This window comes from Notolepis coatsorum (genome assembly GCF_963971535.1).
Source record: "Notolepis coatsorum genome assembly, chromosome: 7".
In the NCBI taxonomy this organism is placed as follows: Eukaryota; Metazoa; Chordata; class Actinopteri; order Aulopiformes; family Paralepididae; genus Notolepis; species Notolepis coatsorum.
This window is the reverse complement of record NC_140171.1, coordinates 3,280,770-3,298,957: the sequence shown is the minus strand read 5'-3', so window position 1 is coordinate 3,298,957 and position 18,188 is coordinate 3,280,770. Positions and strand designations below refer to the sequence as shown.

At 46.8% G+C, this 18,188-nt stretch overlaps 1 protein-coding gene across 1 annotated transcript in view; it reads right to left on the bottom strand.

The window, feature by feature from the left end:
• The window catches only part of vps54 (VPS54 subunit of GARP complex), a gene marked incomplete at its 3' end in the record, with an annotated part of 139,366 nt that overhangs the window by 67,606 nt on the left and 53,572 nt on the right, over positions 1-18,188 (bottom strand). The window contains exon 8 of the mRNA XM_084319448.1: positions 15,465-15,591. Within this exon, the coding sequence (XP_084175574.1) occupies positions 15,465-15,591 (127 nt within the window). The remainder of the gene's footprint in view (positions 1-15,464; positions 15,592-18,188) is intronic.

The following is an 18,188-nucleotide window of genomic DNA, read 5'->3' as shown; positions in this document are numbered from 1 at the left end:
CAGTAGTGAGTATCTAGTGGACCTTCTTATGACCTGAGTGACAGTAGTGAGTATCTAGTGGACCTTACGGTCGGGTATGGACCCGAGTGAAGAGGTAGTGGACTTCCTAACCTAGTGACATAGTGAGTAACTAGTGACCTTTCTATGACCTGAGTGACATAGTGAGGAGTGTAGTATCTAGTGGACCTTCTCTATGACTAGTGACATGAGTATCTAGTGGACCTTTCCTAGGACCTGAGTGACAGTATGAGTATCTAGTGGACCTCTCTAGGACCTGAGTGACAGTAGTGAGTATCTAGTGGACCTCCCAGACTGAGTGACAGTAGTGAGTATCTAGTGGACCTTCTCCAGGACCTGAGTGACAGTAGTGAGTATCTAGTGACCTTCTCTATGACCTGAGTGACAGTAGTGAGTATCTAGTGGACCTTCTCTAGACCTGATGACAGTAGTGAGTATCTAGTGGACCGTGAGTATCTAGTGGACCTTCTCTATGACCTGAGTGACAGTAGTGAGTATCTAGTGGACCTTCTCTATGACCTGAGTGACAGTAGTGAGTATCTAGTGGACCTTCTCTATGACCTGAGTGACAGTAGTGAGTATCTAGTGACCTTCTCTATGACCTGAGTGACAGTAGTGAGTATCTAGTGGACCTTCTCCAGGACCTGAGTGACAGTAGTGAGTATCTAGTGGACCTTCTCTATGACCTGAGTGACAGTAGTGAGTATCTAGTGGACCTTCTCTAGGACCTGAGTGACAGTAGTGAGTATCTAGTGGACCTTCTCCAGGACCTGAGTGACAGTAGTGAGTATCTAGTGGACCTTCTCTATGACCTGAGTGACAGTAGTGAGTATCTAGTGGACTTCTCCAGGACCTGAGTGACAGTAGTGAGTATCTAGTGGACCTTCTCTATGACCTGAGTGACAGTAGTGAGTATCTAGTGGACCTTTCTCCAGGACCTGAGTGACAGTAGTGAGTATCTAGTGGACCTTCTCCAGGACCTGAGTGACAGTAGTGAGTATCTAGTGGACCTTCTCATGACCTGAGTGACAGTAGTGATAGTAGTGGACCTTCTCCAGGACCTGAGTGACAGTAGTGAGTATCTAGTGGACCTTCTCCAGGACCTGAGTGACAGTAGTGAGTATCTAGTGGACCTTCTCCAGGACCTGAGTGACAGTAGTGAGTATCTAGTGGACCTTCTCTAGGACCTGAGTGACAGTAGTGAGTATCTAGTGGACCTTCTCCAGGACCTGAGTGACAGTAGTGAGTATCTAGTGGACCTTCTCTATGACCTGAGTGACAGTAGTGAGTATCTAGTGGACCTTCTCCAGGACCTGAGTGACAGTAGTGAGTATCTAGTGGACCTTCTCTATGACCTGAGTGACAGTAGTGAGTATCTAGTGGACCTTCTCCATGACCTGAGTGACAGTAGTGAGTATCTAGTGGACCTTCTCCAGGACCTGAGTGACAGTAGTGAGTATCTAGTGGACCTTCTCTATGACCTGAGTGACAGTAGTGAGTATCTAGTGGACCTTCTCTATGACCTGAGTGACAGTAGTGAGTATCTAGTGGACCTTCTCTATGACCTGAGTGACAGTAGTGAGTATCTAGTGGACCTTCTCCAGGACCTGAGTGACAGTAGTGAGTATCTAGTGGACCTTCTCCAGGACCTGAGTGACAGTAGTGAGTATCTAGTGGACCTTCTCTAGGACCTGAGTGACAGTAGTGAGTATCTAGTGGACCTTCTCTATGACCTGAGTGACAGTAGTGAGTATCTAGTGGACCTTCTCTATGACCTGAGTGACAGTAGTGAGTATCTAGTGGACCTTCTCCAGGACCTGAGTGACAGTAGTGAGTATCTAGTGGACCTTCTCTATGACCTGAGTGACAGTAGTGAGTATCTAGTGGACCTTCTCCAGGACCTGAGTGACAGTAGTGAGTATCTAGTGGACCTTCTCTATGACCTGAGTGACAGTAGTGAGTATCTAGTGGACCTTCTCCAGGACCTGAGTGACAGTAGTGAGTATCTAGTGGACCTTCTCTATGACCTGAGTGACAGTAGTGAGTATCTAGTGGACCTTCTCTATGACCTGAGTGACAGTAGTGAGTATCTAGTGGACCTTCTCTATGACCTGAGTGACAGTAGTGAGTATCTAGTGGACCTTCTCCAGGACCTGAGTGACAGTAGTGAGTATCTAGTGGACCTTCTCTAGGACCTGAGTGACAGTAGTGAGTATCTAGTGGACCTTCTCCAGGACCTGAGTGACAGTAGTGAGTATCTAGTGGACCTTCTCTATGACCTGAGTGACAGTAGTGAGTATCTAGTGGACCTTCTCTATGACCTGAGTGACAGTAGTGAGTATCTAGTGGACCTTCTCTATGACCTGAGTGACAGTAGTGAGTATCTAGTGGACCTTCTCTATGACCTGAGTGACAGTAGTGAGTATCTAGTGGACCTTCTCCAGGACCTGAGTGACAGTAGTGAGTATCTAGTGGACCTTCTCCAGGACCTGAGTGACAGTAGTGAGTATCTAGTGGACCTTCTCCAGGACCTGAGTGACAGTAGTGAGTATCTAGTGGACCTTCTCTATGACCTGAGTGACAGTAGTGAGTATCTAGTGGACCTTCTCTATGACCTGAGTGACAGTAGTGAGTATCTAGTGGACCTTCTCCAGGACCTGAGTGACAGTAGTGAGTATCTAGTGGACCTTCTCCAGGACCTGAGTGACAGTAGTGAGTATCTAGTGGACCTTCTCTATGACCTGAGTGACAGTAGTGAGTATCTAGTGGACCTTCTCTATGACCTGAGTGACAGTAGTGAGTATCTAGTGGACCTTCTCCAGGACCTGAGTGACAGTAGTGAGTATCTAGTGGACCTTCTCCAGGACCTGAGTGACAGTAGTGAGTATCTAGTGGACCTTCTCCAGGACCTGAGTGACAGTAGTGAGTATCTAGTGGACCTTCTCTATGACCTGAGTGACAGTAGTGAGTATCTAGTGGACCTTCTCCAGGACCTGAGTGACAGTAGTGAGTATCTAGTGGACCTTCTCTATGACCTGAGTGACAGTAGTGAGTATCTAGTGGACCTTCTCCAGGACCTGAGTGACAGTAGTGAGTATCTAGTGGACCTTCTCTATGACCTGAGTGACAGTAGTGAGTATCTAGTGGACCTTCTCTATGACCTGAGTGACAGTAGTGAGTATCTAGTGGACCTTCTCTATGACCTGAGTGACAGTAGTGAGTATCTAGTGGACCTTCTCTATGACCTGAGTGACAGTAGTGAGTATCTAGTGGACCTTCTCCAGGACCTGAGTGACAGTAGTGAGTATCTAGTGGACCTTCTCCAGGACCTGAGTGACAGTAGTGAGTATCTAGTGGACCTTCTCTATGACCTGAGTGACAGTAGTAAGTATCTAGTGGACCTTCTCCAGGACCTGAGTGACAGTAGTGAGTATCTAGTGGACCTTCTCTATGACCTGAGTGACAGTAGTGAGTATCTAGTGGACCTTCTCTATGACCTGAGTGACAGTAGTGAGTATCTAGTGGACCTTCTCCAGGACCTGAGTGACAGTAGTGAGTATCTAGTGGACCTTCTCTATGACCTGAGTGACAGTAGTGAGTATCTAGTGGACCTTCTCTATGACCTGAGTGACAGTAGTAAGTATCTAGTGGACCTTCTCTATGACCTGAGTGACAGTAGTGAGTATCTAGTGGACCTTCTCTATGACCTGAGTGACAGTAGTGAGTATCTAGTGGACCTTCTCCAGGACCTGAGTGACAGTAGTGAGTATCTAGTGGACCTTCTCCAGGACCTGAGTGACAGTAGTGAGTATCTAGTGGACCTTCTCTATGACCTGAGTGACAGTAGTGAGTATCTAGTGGACCTTCTCCAGGACCTGAGTGACAGTAGTGAGTATCTAGTGGACCTTCTCTATGACCTGAGTGACAGTAGTGAGTATCTAGTGGACCTTCTCCATGACCTGAGTGACAGTAGTGAGTATCTAGTGGACCTTCTCCAGGACCTGAGTGACAGTAGTGAGTATCTAGTGGACCTTCTCCAGGACCTGAGTGACAGTAGTGAGTATCTAGTGGACCTTCTCTATGACCTGAGTGACAGTAGTGAGTATCTAGTGGACCTTCTCTATGACCTGAGTGACAGTAGTGAGTATCTAGTGGACCTTCTCTATGACCTGAGTGACAGTAGTGAGTATCTAGTGGACCTTCTCCAGGACCTGAGTGACAGTAGTGAGTATCTAGTGGACCTTCTCCAGGACCTGAGTGACAGTAGTGAGTATCTAGTGGACCTTCTCTATGACCTGAGTGACAGTAGTGAGTATCTAGTGGACCTTCTCTATGACCTGAGTGACAGTAGTGAGTATCTAGTGGACCTTCTCCAGGACCTGAGTGACAGTAGTGAGTATCTAGTGGACCTTCTCCAGGACCTGAGTGACAGTAGTGAGTATCTAGTGGACCTTCTCTATGACCTGAGTGACAGTAGTGAGTATCTAGTGGACCTTCTCTATGACCTGAGTGACAGTAGTGAGTATCTAGTGGACCTTCTCCAGGACCTGAGTGACAGTAGTGAGTATCTAGTGGACCTTCTCTATGACCTGAGTGACAGTAGTGAGTATCTAGTGGACCTTCTCTATGACCTGAGTGACAGTAGTGAGTATCTAGTGGACCTTCTCCAGGACCTGAGTGACAGTAGTGAGTATCTAGTGGACCTTCTCTATGACCTGAGTGACAGTAGTGAGTATCTAGTGGACCTTCTCTATGACCTGAGTGACAGTAGTGAGTATCTAGTGGACCTTCTCCAGGACCTGAGTGACAGTAGTGAGTATCTAGTGGACCTTCTCTATGACCTGAGTGACAGTAGTGAGTATCTAGTGGACCTTCTCCATGACCTGAGTGACAGTAGTGAGTATCTAGTGGACCTTCTCTATGACCTGAGTGACAGTAGTGAGTATCTAGTGGACCTTCTCTATGACCTGAGTGACAGTAGTGAGTATCTAGTGGACCTTCTCCAGGACCTGAGTGACAGTAGTGAGTATCTAGTGGACCTTCTCTATGACCTGAGTGACAGTAGTGAGTATCTAGTGGACCTTCTCTATGACCTGAGTGACAGTAGTGAGTATCTAGTGGACCTTCTCCAGGACCTGAGTGACAGTAGTGAGTATCTAGTGGACCTTCTCTATGACCTGAGTGACAGTAGTGAGTATCTAGTGGACCTTCTCTATGACCTGAGTGACAGTAGTGAGTATCTAGTGGACCTTCTCTATGACCTGAGTGACAGTAGTGAGTATCTAGTGGACCTTCTCTATGACCTGAGTGACAGTAGTGAGTATCTAGTGGACCTTCTCCAGGACCTGAGTGACAGTAGTGAGTATCTAGTGGACCTTCTCTATGACCTGAGTGACAGTAGTGAGTATCTAGTGGACCTTCTCTATGACCTGAGTGACAGTAGTGAGTATCTAGTGGACCTTCTCTATGACCTGAGTGACAGTAGTGAGTATCTAGTGGACCTTCTCTATGACCTGAGTGACAGTAGTGAGTATCTAGTGGACCTTCTCTATGACCTGAGTGACAGTAGTGAGTATCTAGTGGACCTTCTCTATGACCTGAGTGACAGTAGTGAGTATCTAGTGGACCTTCTCTATGACCTGAGTGACAGTAGTGAGTATCTAGTGGACCTTCTCTATGACCTGAGTGACAGTAGTGAGTATCTAGTGGACCTTCTCTATGACCTGAGTGACAGTAGTGAGTATCTAGTGGACCTTCTCTATGACCTGAGTGACAGTAGTGAGTATCTAGTGGACCTTCTCTATGACCTGAGTGACAGTAGTGAGTATCTAGTGGACCTTCTCTATGACCTGAGTGACAGTAGTGAGTATCTAGTGGACCTTCTCTATGACCTGAGTGACAGTAGTGAGTATCTAGTGGACCTTCTCTATGACCTGAGTGACAGTAGTGAGTATCTAGTGGACCTTCTCCAGGACCTGAGTGACAGTAGTGAGTATCTAGTGGACCTTCTCTATGACCTGAGTGACAGTAGTGAGTATCTAGTGGACCTTCTCTATGACCTGAGTGACAGTAGTGAGTATCTAGTGGACCTTCTCTATGACCTGAGTGACAGTAGTGAGTATCTAGTGGACCTTCTCTATGACCTGAGTGACAGTAGTGAGTATCTAGTGGACCTTCTCTATGACCTGAGTGACAGTAGTGAGTATCTAGTGGACCTTCTCCAGGACCTGAGTGACAGTAGTGAGTATCTAGTGGACCTTCTCTATGACCTGAGTGACAGTAGTGAGTATCTAGTGGACCTTCTCTATGACCTGAGTGACAGTAGTGAGTATCTAGTGGACCTTCTCCAGGACCTGAGTGACAGTAGTGAGTATCTAGTGGACCTTCTCTATGACCTGAGTGACAGTAGTGAGTATCTAGTGGACCTTCTCTATGACCTGAGTGACAGTAGTGAGTATCTAGTGGACCTTCTCTATGACCTGAGTGACAGTAGTGAGTATCTAGTGGACCTTCTCCAGGACCTGAGTGACAGTAGTGAGTATCTAGTGGACCTTCTCTATGACCTGAGTGACAGTAGTGAGTATCTAGTGGACCTTCTCTATGACCTGAGTGACAGTAGTGAGTATCTAGTGGACCTTCTCCAGGACCTGAGTGACAGTAGTGAGTATCTAGTGGACCTTCTCTATGACCTGAGTGACAGTAGTGAGTATCTAGTGGACCTTCTCTATGACCTGAGTGACAGTAGTGAGTATCTAGTGGACCTTCTCTATGACCTGAGTGACAGTAGTGAGTATCTAGTGGACCTTCTCTATGACCTGAGTGACAGTAGTGAGTATCTAGTGGACCTTCTCTATGACCTGAGTGACAGTAGTGAGTATCTAGTGGACCTTCTCTATGACCTGAGTGACAGTAGTGAGTATCTAGTGGACCTTCTCTATGACCTGAGTGACAGTAGTGAGTATCTAGTGGACCTTCTCTATGACCTGAGTGACAGTAGTGAGTATCTAGTGGACCTTCTCTATGACCTGAGTGACAGTAGTGAGTATCTAGTGGACCTTCTCTATGACCTGAGTGACAGTAGTGAGTATCTAGTGGACCTTCTCTATGACCTGAGTGACAGTAGTGAGTATCTAGTGGACCTTCTCTATGACCTGAGTGACAGTAGTGAGTATCTAGTGGACCTTCTCTATGACCTGAGTGACAGTAGTGAGTATCTAGTGGACCTTCTCTATGACCTGAGTGACAGTAGTGAGTATCTAGTGGACCTTCTCTATGACCTGAGTGACAGTAGTGAGTATCTAGTGGACCTTCTCTATGACCTGAGTGACAGTAGTGAGTATCTAGTGGACCTTCTCTATGACCTGAGTGACAGTAGTGAGTATCTAGTGGACCTTCTCTATGACCTGAGTGACAGTAGTGAGTATCTAGTGGACCTTCTCTATGACCTGAGTGACAGTAGTGAGTATCTAGTGGACCTTCTCTATGACCTGAGTGACAGTAGTGAGTATCTAGTGGACCTTCTCTATGACCTGAGTGACAGTAGTGAGTATCTAGTGGACCTTCTCTATGACCTGAGTGACAGTAGTGAGTATCTAGTGGACCTTCTCCATGACCTGAGTGACAGTAGTGAGTATCTAGTGGACCTTCTCTATGACCTGAGTGACAGTAGTGAGTATCTAGTGGACCTTCTCTATGACCTGAGTGACAGTAGTGAGTATCTAGTGGACCTTCTCTATGACCTGAGTGACAGTAGTGAGTATCTAGTGGACCTTCTCTATGACCTGAGTGACAGTAGTGAGTATCTAGTGGACCTTCTCCAGGACCTGAGTGACAGTAGTGAGTATCTAGTGGACCTTCTCCATGACCTGAGTGACAGTAGTGAGTATCTAGTGGACCTTCTCTAGGACCTGAGTGACAGTAGTGAGTATCTAGTGGACCTTCTCTAGGACCTGAGTGACAGTAGTGAGTATCTAGTGGACCTTCTCTATGACCTGAGTGACAGTAGTGAGTATCTAGTGGACCTTCTCCAGGACCTGAGTGACAGTAGTGAGTATCTAGTGGACCTTCTCCAGGACCTGAGTGACAGTAGTGAGTATCTAGTGGACCTTCTCTATGACCTGAGTGACAGTAGTGAGTATCTAGTGGACCTTCTCCAGGACCTGAGTGACAGTAGTGAGTATCTAGTGGACCTTCTCTATGACCTGAGTGACAGTAGTGAGTATCTAGTGGACCTTCTCCAGGACCTGAGTGACAGTAGTGAGTATCTAGTGGACCTTCTCTATGACCTGAGTGACAGTAGTGAGTATCTAGTGGACCTTCTCCAGGACCTGAGTGACAGTAGTAAGTATCTAGTGGACCTTCTCCAGGACCTGAGTGACAGTAGTAAGTATCTAGTGGACCTTCTCTATGACCTGAGTGACAGTAGTGAGTATCTAGTGGACCTTCTCCAGGACCTGAGTGACAGTAGTGAGTATCTAGTGGACCTTCTCCAGGACCTGAGTGACAGTAGTAAGTATCTAGTGGACCTTCTCTATGACCTGAGTGACAGTAGTGAGTATCTAGTGGACCTTCTCTATGACCTGAGTGACAGTAGTGAGTATCTAGTGGACCTTCTCCAGGACCTGAGTGACAGTAGTGAGTATCTAGTGGACCTTCTCTATGACCTGAGTGACAGTAGTGAGTATCTAGTGGACCTTCTCCAGGACCTGAGTGACAGTAGTGAGTATCTAGTGGACCTTCTCCAGGACCTGAGTGACAGTAGTGAGTATCTAGTGGACCTTCTCTATGACCTGAGTGACAGTAGTAAGTATCTAGTGGACCTTCTCTATGACCTGAGTGACAGTAGTGAGTATCTAGTGGACCTTCTCCAGGACCTGAGTGACAGTAGTGAGTATCTAGTGGACCTTCTCCAGGACCTGAGTGACAGTAGTGAGTATCTAGTGGACCTTCTCTATGACCTGAGTGACAGTAGTGAGTATCTAGTGGACCTTCTCCAGGACCTGAGTGACAGTAGTGAGTATCTAGTGGACCTTCTCCAGGACCTGAGTGACAGTAGTGAGTATCTAGTGGACCTTCTCTATGACCTGAGTGACAGTAGTAAGTATCTAGTGGACCTTCTCTATGACCTGAGTGACAGTAGTGAGTATCTAGTGGACCTTCTCCAGGACCTGAGTGACAGTAGTGAGTATCTAGTGGACCTTCTCCAGGACCTGAGTGACAGTAGTGAGTATCTAGTGGACCTTCTCTATGACCTGAGTGACAGTAGTAAGTATCTAGTGGACCTTCTCTATGACCTGAGTGACAGTAGTGAGTATCTAGTGGACCTTCTCTATGACCTGAGTGACAGTAGTAAGTATCTAGTGGACCTTCTCTATGACCTGAGTGACAGTAGTGAGTATCTAGTGGACCTTCTCTATGACCTGAGTGACAGTAGTGAGTATCTAGTGGACCTTCTCTATGACCTGAGTGACAGTAGTGAGTATCTAGTGGACCTTCTCCAGGACCTGAGTGACAGTAGTGAGTATCTAGTGGACCTTCTCTATGACCTGAGTGACAGTAGTGAGTATCTAGTGGACCTTCTCTATGACCTGAGTGACAGTAGTGAGTATCTAGTGGACCTTCTCCAGGACCTGAGTGACAGTAGTGAGTATCTAGTGGACCTTCTCCAGGACCTGAGTGACAGTAGTGAGTATCTAGTGGACCTTCTCTATGACCTGAGTGACAGTAGTGAGTATCTAGTGGACCTTCTCCAGGACCTGAGTGACAGTAGTGAGTATCTAGTGGACCTTCTCTATGACCTGAGTGACAGTAGTGAGTATCTAGTGGACCTTCTCTATGACCTGAGTGACAGTAGTGAGTATCTAGTGGACCTTCTCTATGACCTGAGTGACAGTAGTGAGTATCTAGTGGACCTTCTCCAGGACCTGAGTGACAGTAGTGAGTATCTAGTGGACCTTCTCTATGACCTGAGTGACAGTAGTGAGTATCTAGTGGACCTTCTCCAGGACCTGAGTGACAGTAGTGAGTATCTAGTGGACCTTCTCTATGACCTGAGTGACAGTAGTGAGTATCTAGTGGACCTTCTCTATGACCTGAGTGACAGTAGTGAGTATCTAGTGGACCTTCTCTATGACCTGAGTGACAGTAGTGAGTATCTAGTGGACCTTCTCCAGGACCTGAGTGACAGTAGTAAGTATCTAGTGGACCTTCTCCAGGACCTGAGTGACAGTAGTGAGTATCTAGTGGACCTTCTCCAGGACCTGAGTGACAGTAGTGAGTATCTAGTGGACCTTCTCTATGACCTGAGTGACAGTAGTGAGTATCTAGTGGACCTTCTCTATGACCTGAGTGACAGTAGTGAGTATCTAGTGGACCTTCTCAGGACCTGAGTGACAGTAGTGAGTATCTAGTGGACCTTCTCTATGACCTGAGTGACAGTAGTAAGTATCTAGTGGACCTTCTCCAGGACCTGAGTGACAGTAGTGAGTATCTAGTGGACCTTCTCCAGGACCTGAGTGACAGTAGTGAGTATCTAGTGGACCTTCTCTATGACCTGAGTGACAGTAGTGAGTATCTAGTGGACCTTCTCTATGACCTGAGTGACAGTAGTGAGTATCTAGTGGACCTTCTCTATGACCTGAGTGACAGTAGTGAGTATCTAGTGGACCTTCTCTATGACCTGAGTGACAGTAGTGAGTATCTAGTGGACCTTCTCTATGACCTGAGTGACAGTAGTGAGTATCTAGTGGACCTTCTCTATGACCTGAGTGACAGTAGTGAGTATCTAGTGGACCTTCTCCAGGACCTGAGTGACAGTAGTGAGTATCTAGTGGACCTTCTCCAGGACCTGAGTGACAGTAGTGAGTATCTAGTGGACCTTCTCTATGACCTGAGTGACAGTAGTAAGTATCTAGTGGACCTTCTCTATGACCTGAGTGACAGTAGTGAGTATCTAGTGGACCTTCTCTATGACCTGAGTGACAGTAGTAAGTATCTAGTGGACCTTCTCTATGACCTGAGTGACAGTAGTGAGTATCTAGTGGACCTTCTCCAGGACCTGAGTGACAGTAGTGAGTATCTAGTGGACCTTCTCTATGACCTGAGTGACAGTAGTGAGTATCTAGTGGACCTTCTCCAGGACCTGAGTGACAGTAGTGAGTATCTAGTGGACCTTCTCTATGACCTGAGTGACAGTAGTAAGTATCTAGTGGACCTTCTCCAGGACCTGAGTGACAGTAGTGAGTATCTAGTGGACCTTCTCTATGACCTGAGTGACAGTAGTAAGTATCTAGTGGACCTTCTCCAGGACCTGAGTGACAGTAGTGAGTATCTAGTGGACCTTCTCCAGGACCTGAGTGACAGTAGTGAGTATCTAGTGGACCTTCTCTATGACCTGAGTGACAGTAGTGAGTATCTAGTGGACCTTCTCTATGACCTGAGTGACAGTAGTGAGTATCTAGTGGACCTTCTCTATGACCTGAGTGACAGTAGTGAGTATCTAGTGGACCTTCTCTATGACCTGAGTGACAGTAGTGAGTATCTAGTGGACCTTCTCCAGGACCTGAGTGACAGTAGTGAGTATCTAGTGGACCTTCTCTATGACCTGAGTGACAGTAGTGAGTATCTAGTGGACCTTCTCCAGGACCTGAGTGACAGTAGTGAGTATCTAGTGGACCTTCTCCAGGACCTGAGTGACAGTAGTGAGTATCTAGTGGACCTTCTCCAGGACCTGAGTGACAGTAGTGAGTATCTAGTGGACCTTCTCCAGGACCTGAGTGACAGTAGTGAGTATCTAGTGGACCTTCTCTATGACCTGAGTGACAGTAGTAAGTATCTAATGGACCTTCTCTATGACCTGAGTGACAGTAGTGAGTATCTAGTGGACCTTCTCCAGGACCTGAGTGACAGTAGTGAGTATCTAGTGGACCTTCTCCAGGACCTGAGTGACAGTAGTGAGTATCTAGTGGACCTTCTCCAGGACCTGAGTGACAGTAGTGAGTATCTAGTGGACCTTCTCTATGACCTGAGTGACAGTAGTGAGTATCTAGTGGACCTTCTCCAGGACCTGAGTGACAGTAGTGAGTATCTAGTGGACCTTCTCCAGGACCTGAGTGACAGTAGTGAGTATCTAGTGGACCTTCTCTATGACCTGAGTGACAGTAGTGAGTATCTAGTGGACCTTCTCCAGGACCTGAGTGACAGTAGTGAGTATCTAGTGGACCTTCTCCAGGACCTGAGTGACAGTAGTGAGTATCTAGTGGACCTTCTCTATGACCTGAGTGACAGTAGTGAGTATCTAGTGGACCTTCTCTATGACCTGAGTGACAGTAGTGAGTATCTAGTGGACCTTCTCCAGGACCTGAGTGACAGTAGTGAGTATCTAGTGGACCTTCTCTATGACCTGAGTGACAGTAGTGAGTATCTAGTGGACCTTCTCCAGGACCTGAGTGACAGTAGTGAGTATCTAGTGGACCTTCTCCAGGACCTGAGTGACAGTAGTGAGTATCTAGTGGACCTTCTCCAGGACCTGAGTGACAGTAGTAAGTATCTAGTGGACCTTCTCCAGGACCTGAGTGACAGTAGTGAGTATCTAGTGGACCTTCTCCAGGACCTGAGTGACAGTAGTGAGTATCTAGTGGACCTTCTCTATGACCTGAGTGACAGTAGTAAGTATCTAGTGGACCTTCTCTATGACCTGAGTGACAGTAGTGAGTATCTAGTGGACCTTCTCCAGGACCTGAGTGACAGTAGTGAGTATCTAGTGGACCTTCTCTATGACCTGAGTGACAGTAGTGAGTATCTAGTGGACCTTCTCTATGACCTGAGTGACAGTAGTGAGTATCTAGTGGACCTTCTCTATGACCTGAGTGACAGTAGTGAGTATCTAGTGGACCTTCTCTATGACCTGAGTGACAGTAGTGAGTATCTAGTGGACCTTCTCCAGGACCTGAGTGACAGTAGTGAGTATCTAGTGGACCTTCTCTATGACCTGAGTGACAGTAGTGAGTATCTAGTGGACCTTCTCCAGGACCTGAGTGACAGTAGTGAGTATCTAGTGGACCTTCTCTATGACCTGAGTGACAGTAGTGAGTATCTAGTGGACCTTCTCTATGACCTGAGTGACAGTAGTGAGTATCTAGTGGACCTTCTCCAGGACCTGAGTGACAGTAGTGAGTATCTAGTGGACCTTCTCCAGGACCTGAGTGACAGTAGTGAGTATCTAGTGGACCTTCTCCAGGACCTGAGTGACAGTAGTGAGTATCTAGTGGACCTTCTCCAGGACCTGAGTGACAGTAGTGAGTATCTAGTGGACCTTCTCTATGACCTGAGTGACAGTAGTGAGTATCTAGTGGACCTTCTCTATGACCTGAGTGACAGTAGTGAGTATCTAGTGGACCTTCTCTATGACCTGAGTGACAGTAGTGAGTATCTAGTGGACCTTCTCCAGGACCTGAGTGACAGTAGTGAGTATCTAGTGGACCTTCTCTATGACCTGAGTGACAGTAGTGAGTATCTAGTGGACCTTCTCCAGGACCTGAGTGACAGTAGTGAGTATCTAGTGGACCTTCTCCAGGACCTGAGTGACAGTAGTGAGTATCTAGTGGACCTTCTCTATGACCTGAGTGACAGTAGTGAGTATCTAGTGGACCTTCTCCAGGACCTGAGTGACAGTAGTGAGTATCTAGTGGACCTTCTCCAGGACCTGAGTGACAGTAGTGAGTATCTAGTGGACCTTCTCTATGACCTGAGTGACAGTAGTGAGTATCTAGTGGACCTTCTCCAGGACCTGAGTGACAGTAGTGAGTATCTAGTGGACCTTCTCTATGACCTGAGTGACAGTAGTGAGTATCTAGTGGACCTTCTCTATGACCTGAGTGACAGTAGTGAGTATCTAGTGGACCTTCTCCAGGACCTGAGTGACAGTAGTGAGTATCTAGTGGACCTTCTCTATGACCTGAGTGACAGTAGTGAGTATCTAGTGGACCTTCTCCAGGACCTGAGTGACAGTAGTAAGTATCTAGTGGACCTTCTCTATGACCTGAGTGACAGTAGTGAGTATCTAGTGGACCTTCTCCAGGACCTGAGTGACAGTAGTGAGTATCTAGTGGACCTTCTCTATGACCTGAGTGACAGTAGTGAGTATCTAGTGGACCTTCTCTATGACCTGAGTGACAGTAGTGAGTATCTAGTGGACCTTCTCTATGACCTGAGTGACAGTAGTAAGTATCTAGTGGACCTTCTCTATGACCTGAGTGACAGTAGTGAGTATCTAGTGGACCTTCTCTATGACCTGAGTGACAGTAGTGAGTATCTAGTGGACCTTCTCCAGGACCTGAGTGACAGTAGTGAGTATCTAGTGGACCTTCTCCAGGACCTGAGTGACAGTAGTGAGTATCTAGTGGACCTTCTCCAGGACCTGAGTGACAGTAGTGAGTATCTAGTGGACCTTCTCCAGGACCTGAGTGACAGTAGTGAGTATCTAGTGGACCTTCTCCAGGACCTGAGTGACAGTAGTAAGTATCTAGTGGACCTTCTCTATGACCTGAGTGACAGTAGTGAGTATCTAGTGGACCTTCTCTATGACCTGAGTGACAGTAGTGAGTATCTAGTGGACCTTCTCTATGACCTGAGTGACAGTAGTGAGTATCTAGTGGACCTTCTCCAGGACCTGAGTGACAGTAGTGAGTATCTAGTGGACCTTCTCTATGACCTGAGTGACAGTAGTAAGTATCTAGTGGACCTTCTCTATGACCTGAGTGACAGTAGTGAGTATCTAGTGGACCTTCTCCAGGACCTGAGTGACAGTAGTAAGTATCTAGTGGACCTTCTCCAGGACCTGAGTGACAGTAGTGAGTATCTAGTGGACCTTCTCCAGGACCTGAGTGACAGTAGTGAGTATCTAGTGGACCTTCTCCAGGACCTGAGTGACAGTAGTGAGTATCTAGTGGACCTTCTCCAGGACCTGAGTGACAGTAGTGAGTATCTAGTGGACCTTCTCCAGGACCTGAGTGACAGTAGTAAGTATCTAGTGGACCTTCTCCAGGACCTGAGTGACAGTAGTGAGTATCTAGTGGACCTTCTCCAGGACCTGAGTGACAGTAGTGAGTATCTAGTGGACCTTCTCTATGACCTGAGTGACAGTAGTGAGTATCTAGTGGACCTTCTCCAGGACCTGAGTGACAGTCTAGTGGTCCAGACCTTCTCCAGGACCTGAGTGACAGTAGTGAGTATCTAGTGGACCTTCTCCAGGACCTGAGTGACAGTAGTGAGTATCTAGTGGACCTTCTCTATGACCTGAGTGACAGTAGTAAGTATCTAGTGGACCTTCTCCAGGACCTGAGTGACAGTAGTGAGTATCTAGTGGACCTTCTCCAGGACCTGAGTGACAGTAGTGAGTATCTAGTGGACCTTCTCCAGGACCTGAGTGACAGTCTAGTGGTCCAGACCTTCTCTATGACCTGGGGCTCGTCCCTCAGACTGCGGCACAGGTCGCTCCTGGCGTACATGCTGAAGTCCTCCTCCATCATCTTGTCTATCAGCTTCTCCAACTCACACAACTGGGAGCCCAGATGTCTGGTGGGGCAGGAAAGAAGAGGGGGCCGGGGGGGGGAAGAGAGAGGGGGGGGGGAAGAGAGAGAGGGGGGGAAGAGAGCGAGGGGGGGAAGAGAGAGAGGGGGGAAGGGAAGAGCGAGCGAGAGAGAGAGAGAGAGAGAGAGAGAGAGACAGAGAATATAAGCAGATGTTATGGTCTCTCATCATTTACAAGTAATTTGTCATTAGTTACAGATCAATGACATTTTTGATACAGTCACAGATTAAAGGCCAACTTGCAGGTTAAACCCTACTCTTCAATTATGGGTAGTTTACATCATTGGTATCTAATTTCATTATACATTTTTTTCCATTTGACGCCGGAAATGCCACTCAGAAAGGGTTAAAAAGGTCCACGCACGAATAACATGCACGGAGCGAATCAAAAAGCTTATCAGACGCTACATTTACATTACGCTAGCAGGGCCGTGACGTCACGCGAGGCAATTTATGCCGTATGCCCGTCCGGGTCATAGTACTACTGGCTATATGGCTCTGGCTAACGTTACCCCGCTAACGTTAGCATTATGTCTACTGTCGTGAACCATTTTAAATAGGGCCATGCAAAAGAGTTTGGGGAACGAGTAAAATGTGCAGGTCCTCTTCTCAGACCTGTGGGGCAAAGCACTGCACACGCATCATGCCGGCTAGCAAGCTACACGTCCCGGCATGTTGATACGATAGTAGCCCCTTTAGCTGCACTCGGTGCATCAGTCACGAAACGGGCTACCATGATAGCTATGAGCTAACTAACGTTACTAGAGCTGCCGCGATTACCGCATTACCGCGGTATCGCTGTTACATCACGCCCACCGCAAGAGTAGGCTGAATACCGCGTCACCGCTGTTTTTTTTTTTTATAATAATAAAGCACCCTTCTCTCGTTGGGCTTGCGGCTCTGCAGATATACCCTACTCCTCTATCGAGGTTCCAAGCGACCCTATTGGGTACCAGAAAAGTCATGTGAAACATTGCAGACCACTGATTGGTCAGAAGAGAGACGCGTCACACGATGGATCGTCTTGCAGTGCTTTTACTTCCTGAATCTCAGCCATTGATCAGAGCTCAGTCACAACACGGCTAATATACGTTAGCTCCCACCGGAGACCGGAGTGGATTACCGACGTACCGTCGCTCCTCAGGGAACGAGGCATAATGATTTTACTGCAACGAAATGTTATAATAAAAGCCCTTCGTTCTATACACTTGTCTGATTGAAAACTTTATTAACAGACCGCAGAATGGGTACAACTCTGCACGCTCTGAGCAAAGAAAGGAACTGAGATATGAATTGAGTAACGCTTGCCTTGCTATGGTCCGGTAAATACGAATGTGTAACTATATAACGTAATGCCACAAAACGAATGCCTTTGTAATCATAAGTAGTAACGTTATAATAATAATAAGAAGAAAGGGTCGCGACACAGAGGGGATACTTCGAATCCGTGTTTCACTTTTAACGAATGCGTGCTTGCCGAATCCCAAACAATATTCATGCTGCAAAGTCATCTTCTAAAGATAGACATTTAGACTAGAGGCAGGCTATATGCTATAAAGAGTAGACTACAAAAAAAAATGCATTCAAACTTTTTTTTTGTGTGTGTGTGTGTGTGTGCTAATAACCGCAGCGGTAGGAAATATTTCGCAAATGTGTGCGGTAAGGAAAACATCAATACCGCGGCAGCTCTAAACGTTACAAGCTCAAACACCTTATAACTACTACTATTGTTGTGTCCATAAGTTCCTGGCAGAATACTTGTGAGGACAAAGGTATACAAAGAGGAGAGAACCATTTTAAACAGGCATTGTTAGGAGTTTAGAGAATTCTGGCTACCAAGCTAAGCTAAGCTACGTTAGCTAACTTAGCTACTAACGTTATATACACAATATGTACAACGACACAATGATTTACATTATTACAAATATGGTAACGTGGTTGTGGATTTTACAAATAGTGGTTAGCTTTAGAGATGAATGGCTATGATCACAGAGCAATAGTGTTAGGTGAAACAGAGACTAGCTCCTCGGCTAGTAGTAGCAAGGCTCTCTGCTTCCTGCCACTGGTCTGCCCTGTGACTCTCAGAGCCCCCTGCTGCCCTGTACCTGGTGTGACGTCATCATTAAGATGACACACGCACGTTAAGAACCGTGTATTAAAATATGCATGTGCGTGAGGTTGTGGATTGGTTGTGGTTTGGTCGACAAAATGTTTGATAAAAACGCTAAAACTGGGTCAATTTCGAATTTTCCCTCTTCATGAAAGTCACCGTTGCCCTAGTCACATTGTTTATTGAACAAAAATACAACCTGCAAATTGGCCTTTAAGCCCTAATCACAGATTAAGCCCTAGTCACAGATTTCTTTTTTTTTTTATCCACTTTTTCTCCCATTTTCTATATTTTCTCCCATCCCAATTTCGTATCATCCAATTCAACCCTCCCCTGTCACGGACGCTGTTTCTTGCCTCCCACAAGCCGGCTGCAATGTGGACTAAGTCATACATAGCACAAGTCCCCTCCGGGACTTGAGGTAACAGCAGTCGCATCTTTTCACCTGCGCAGCTCGATCTCTCAGTGGCGA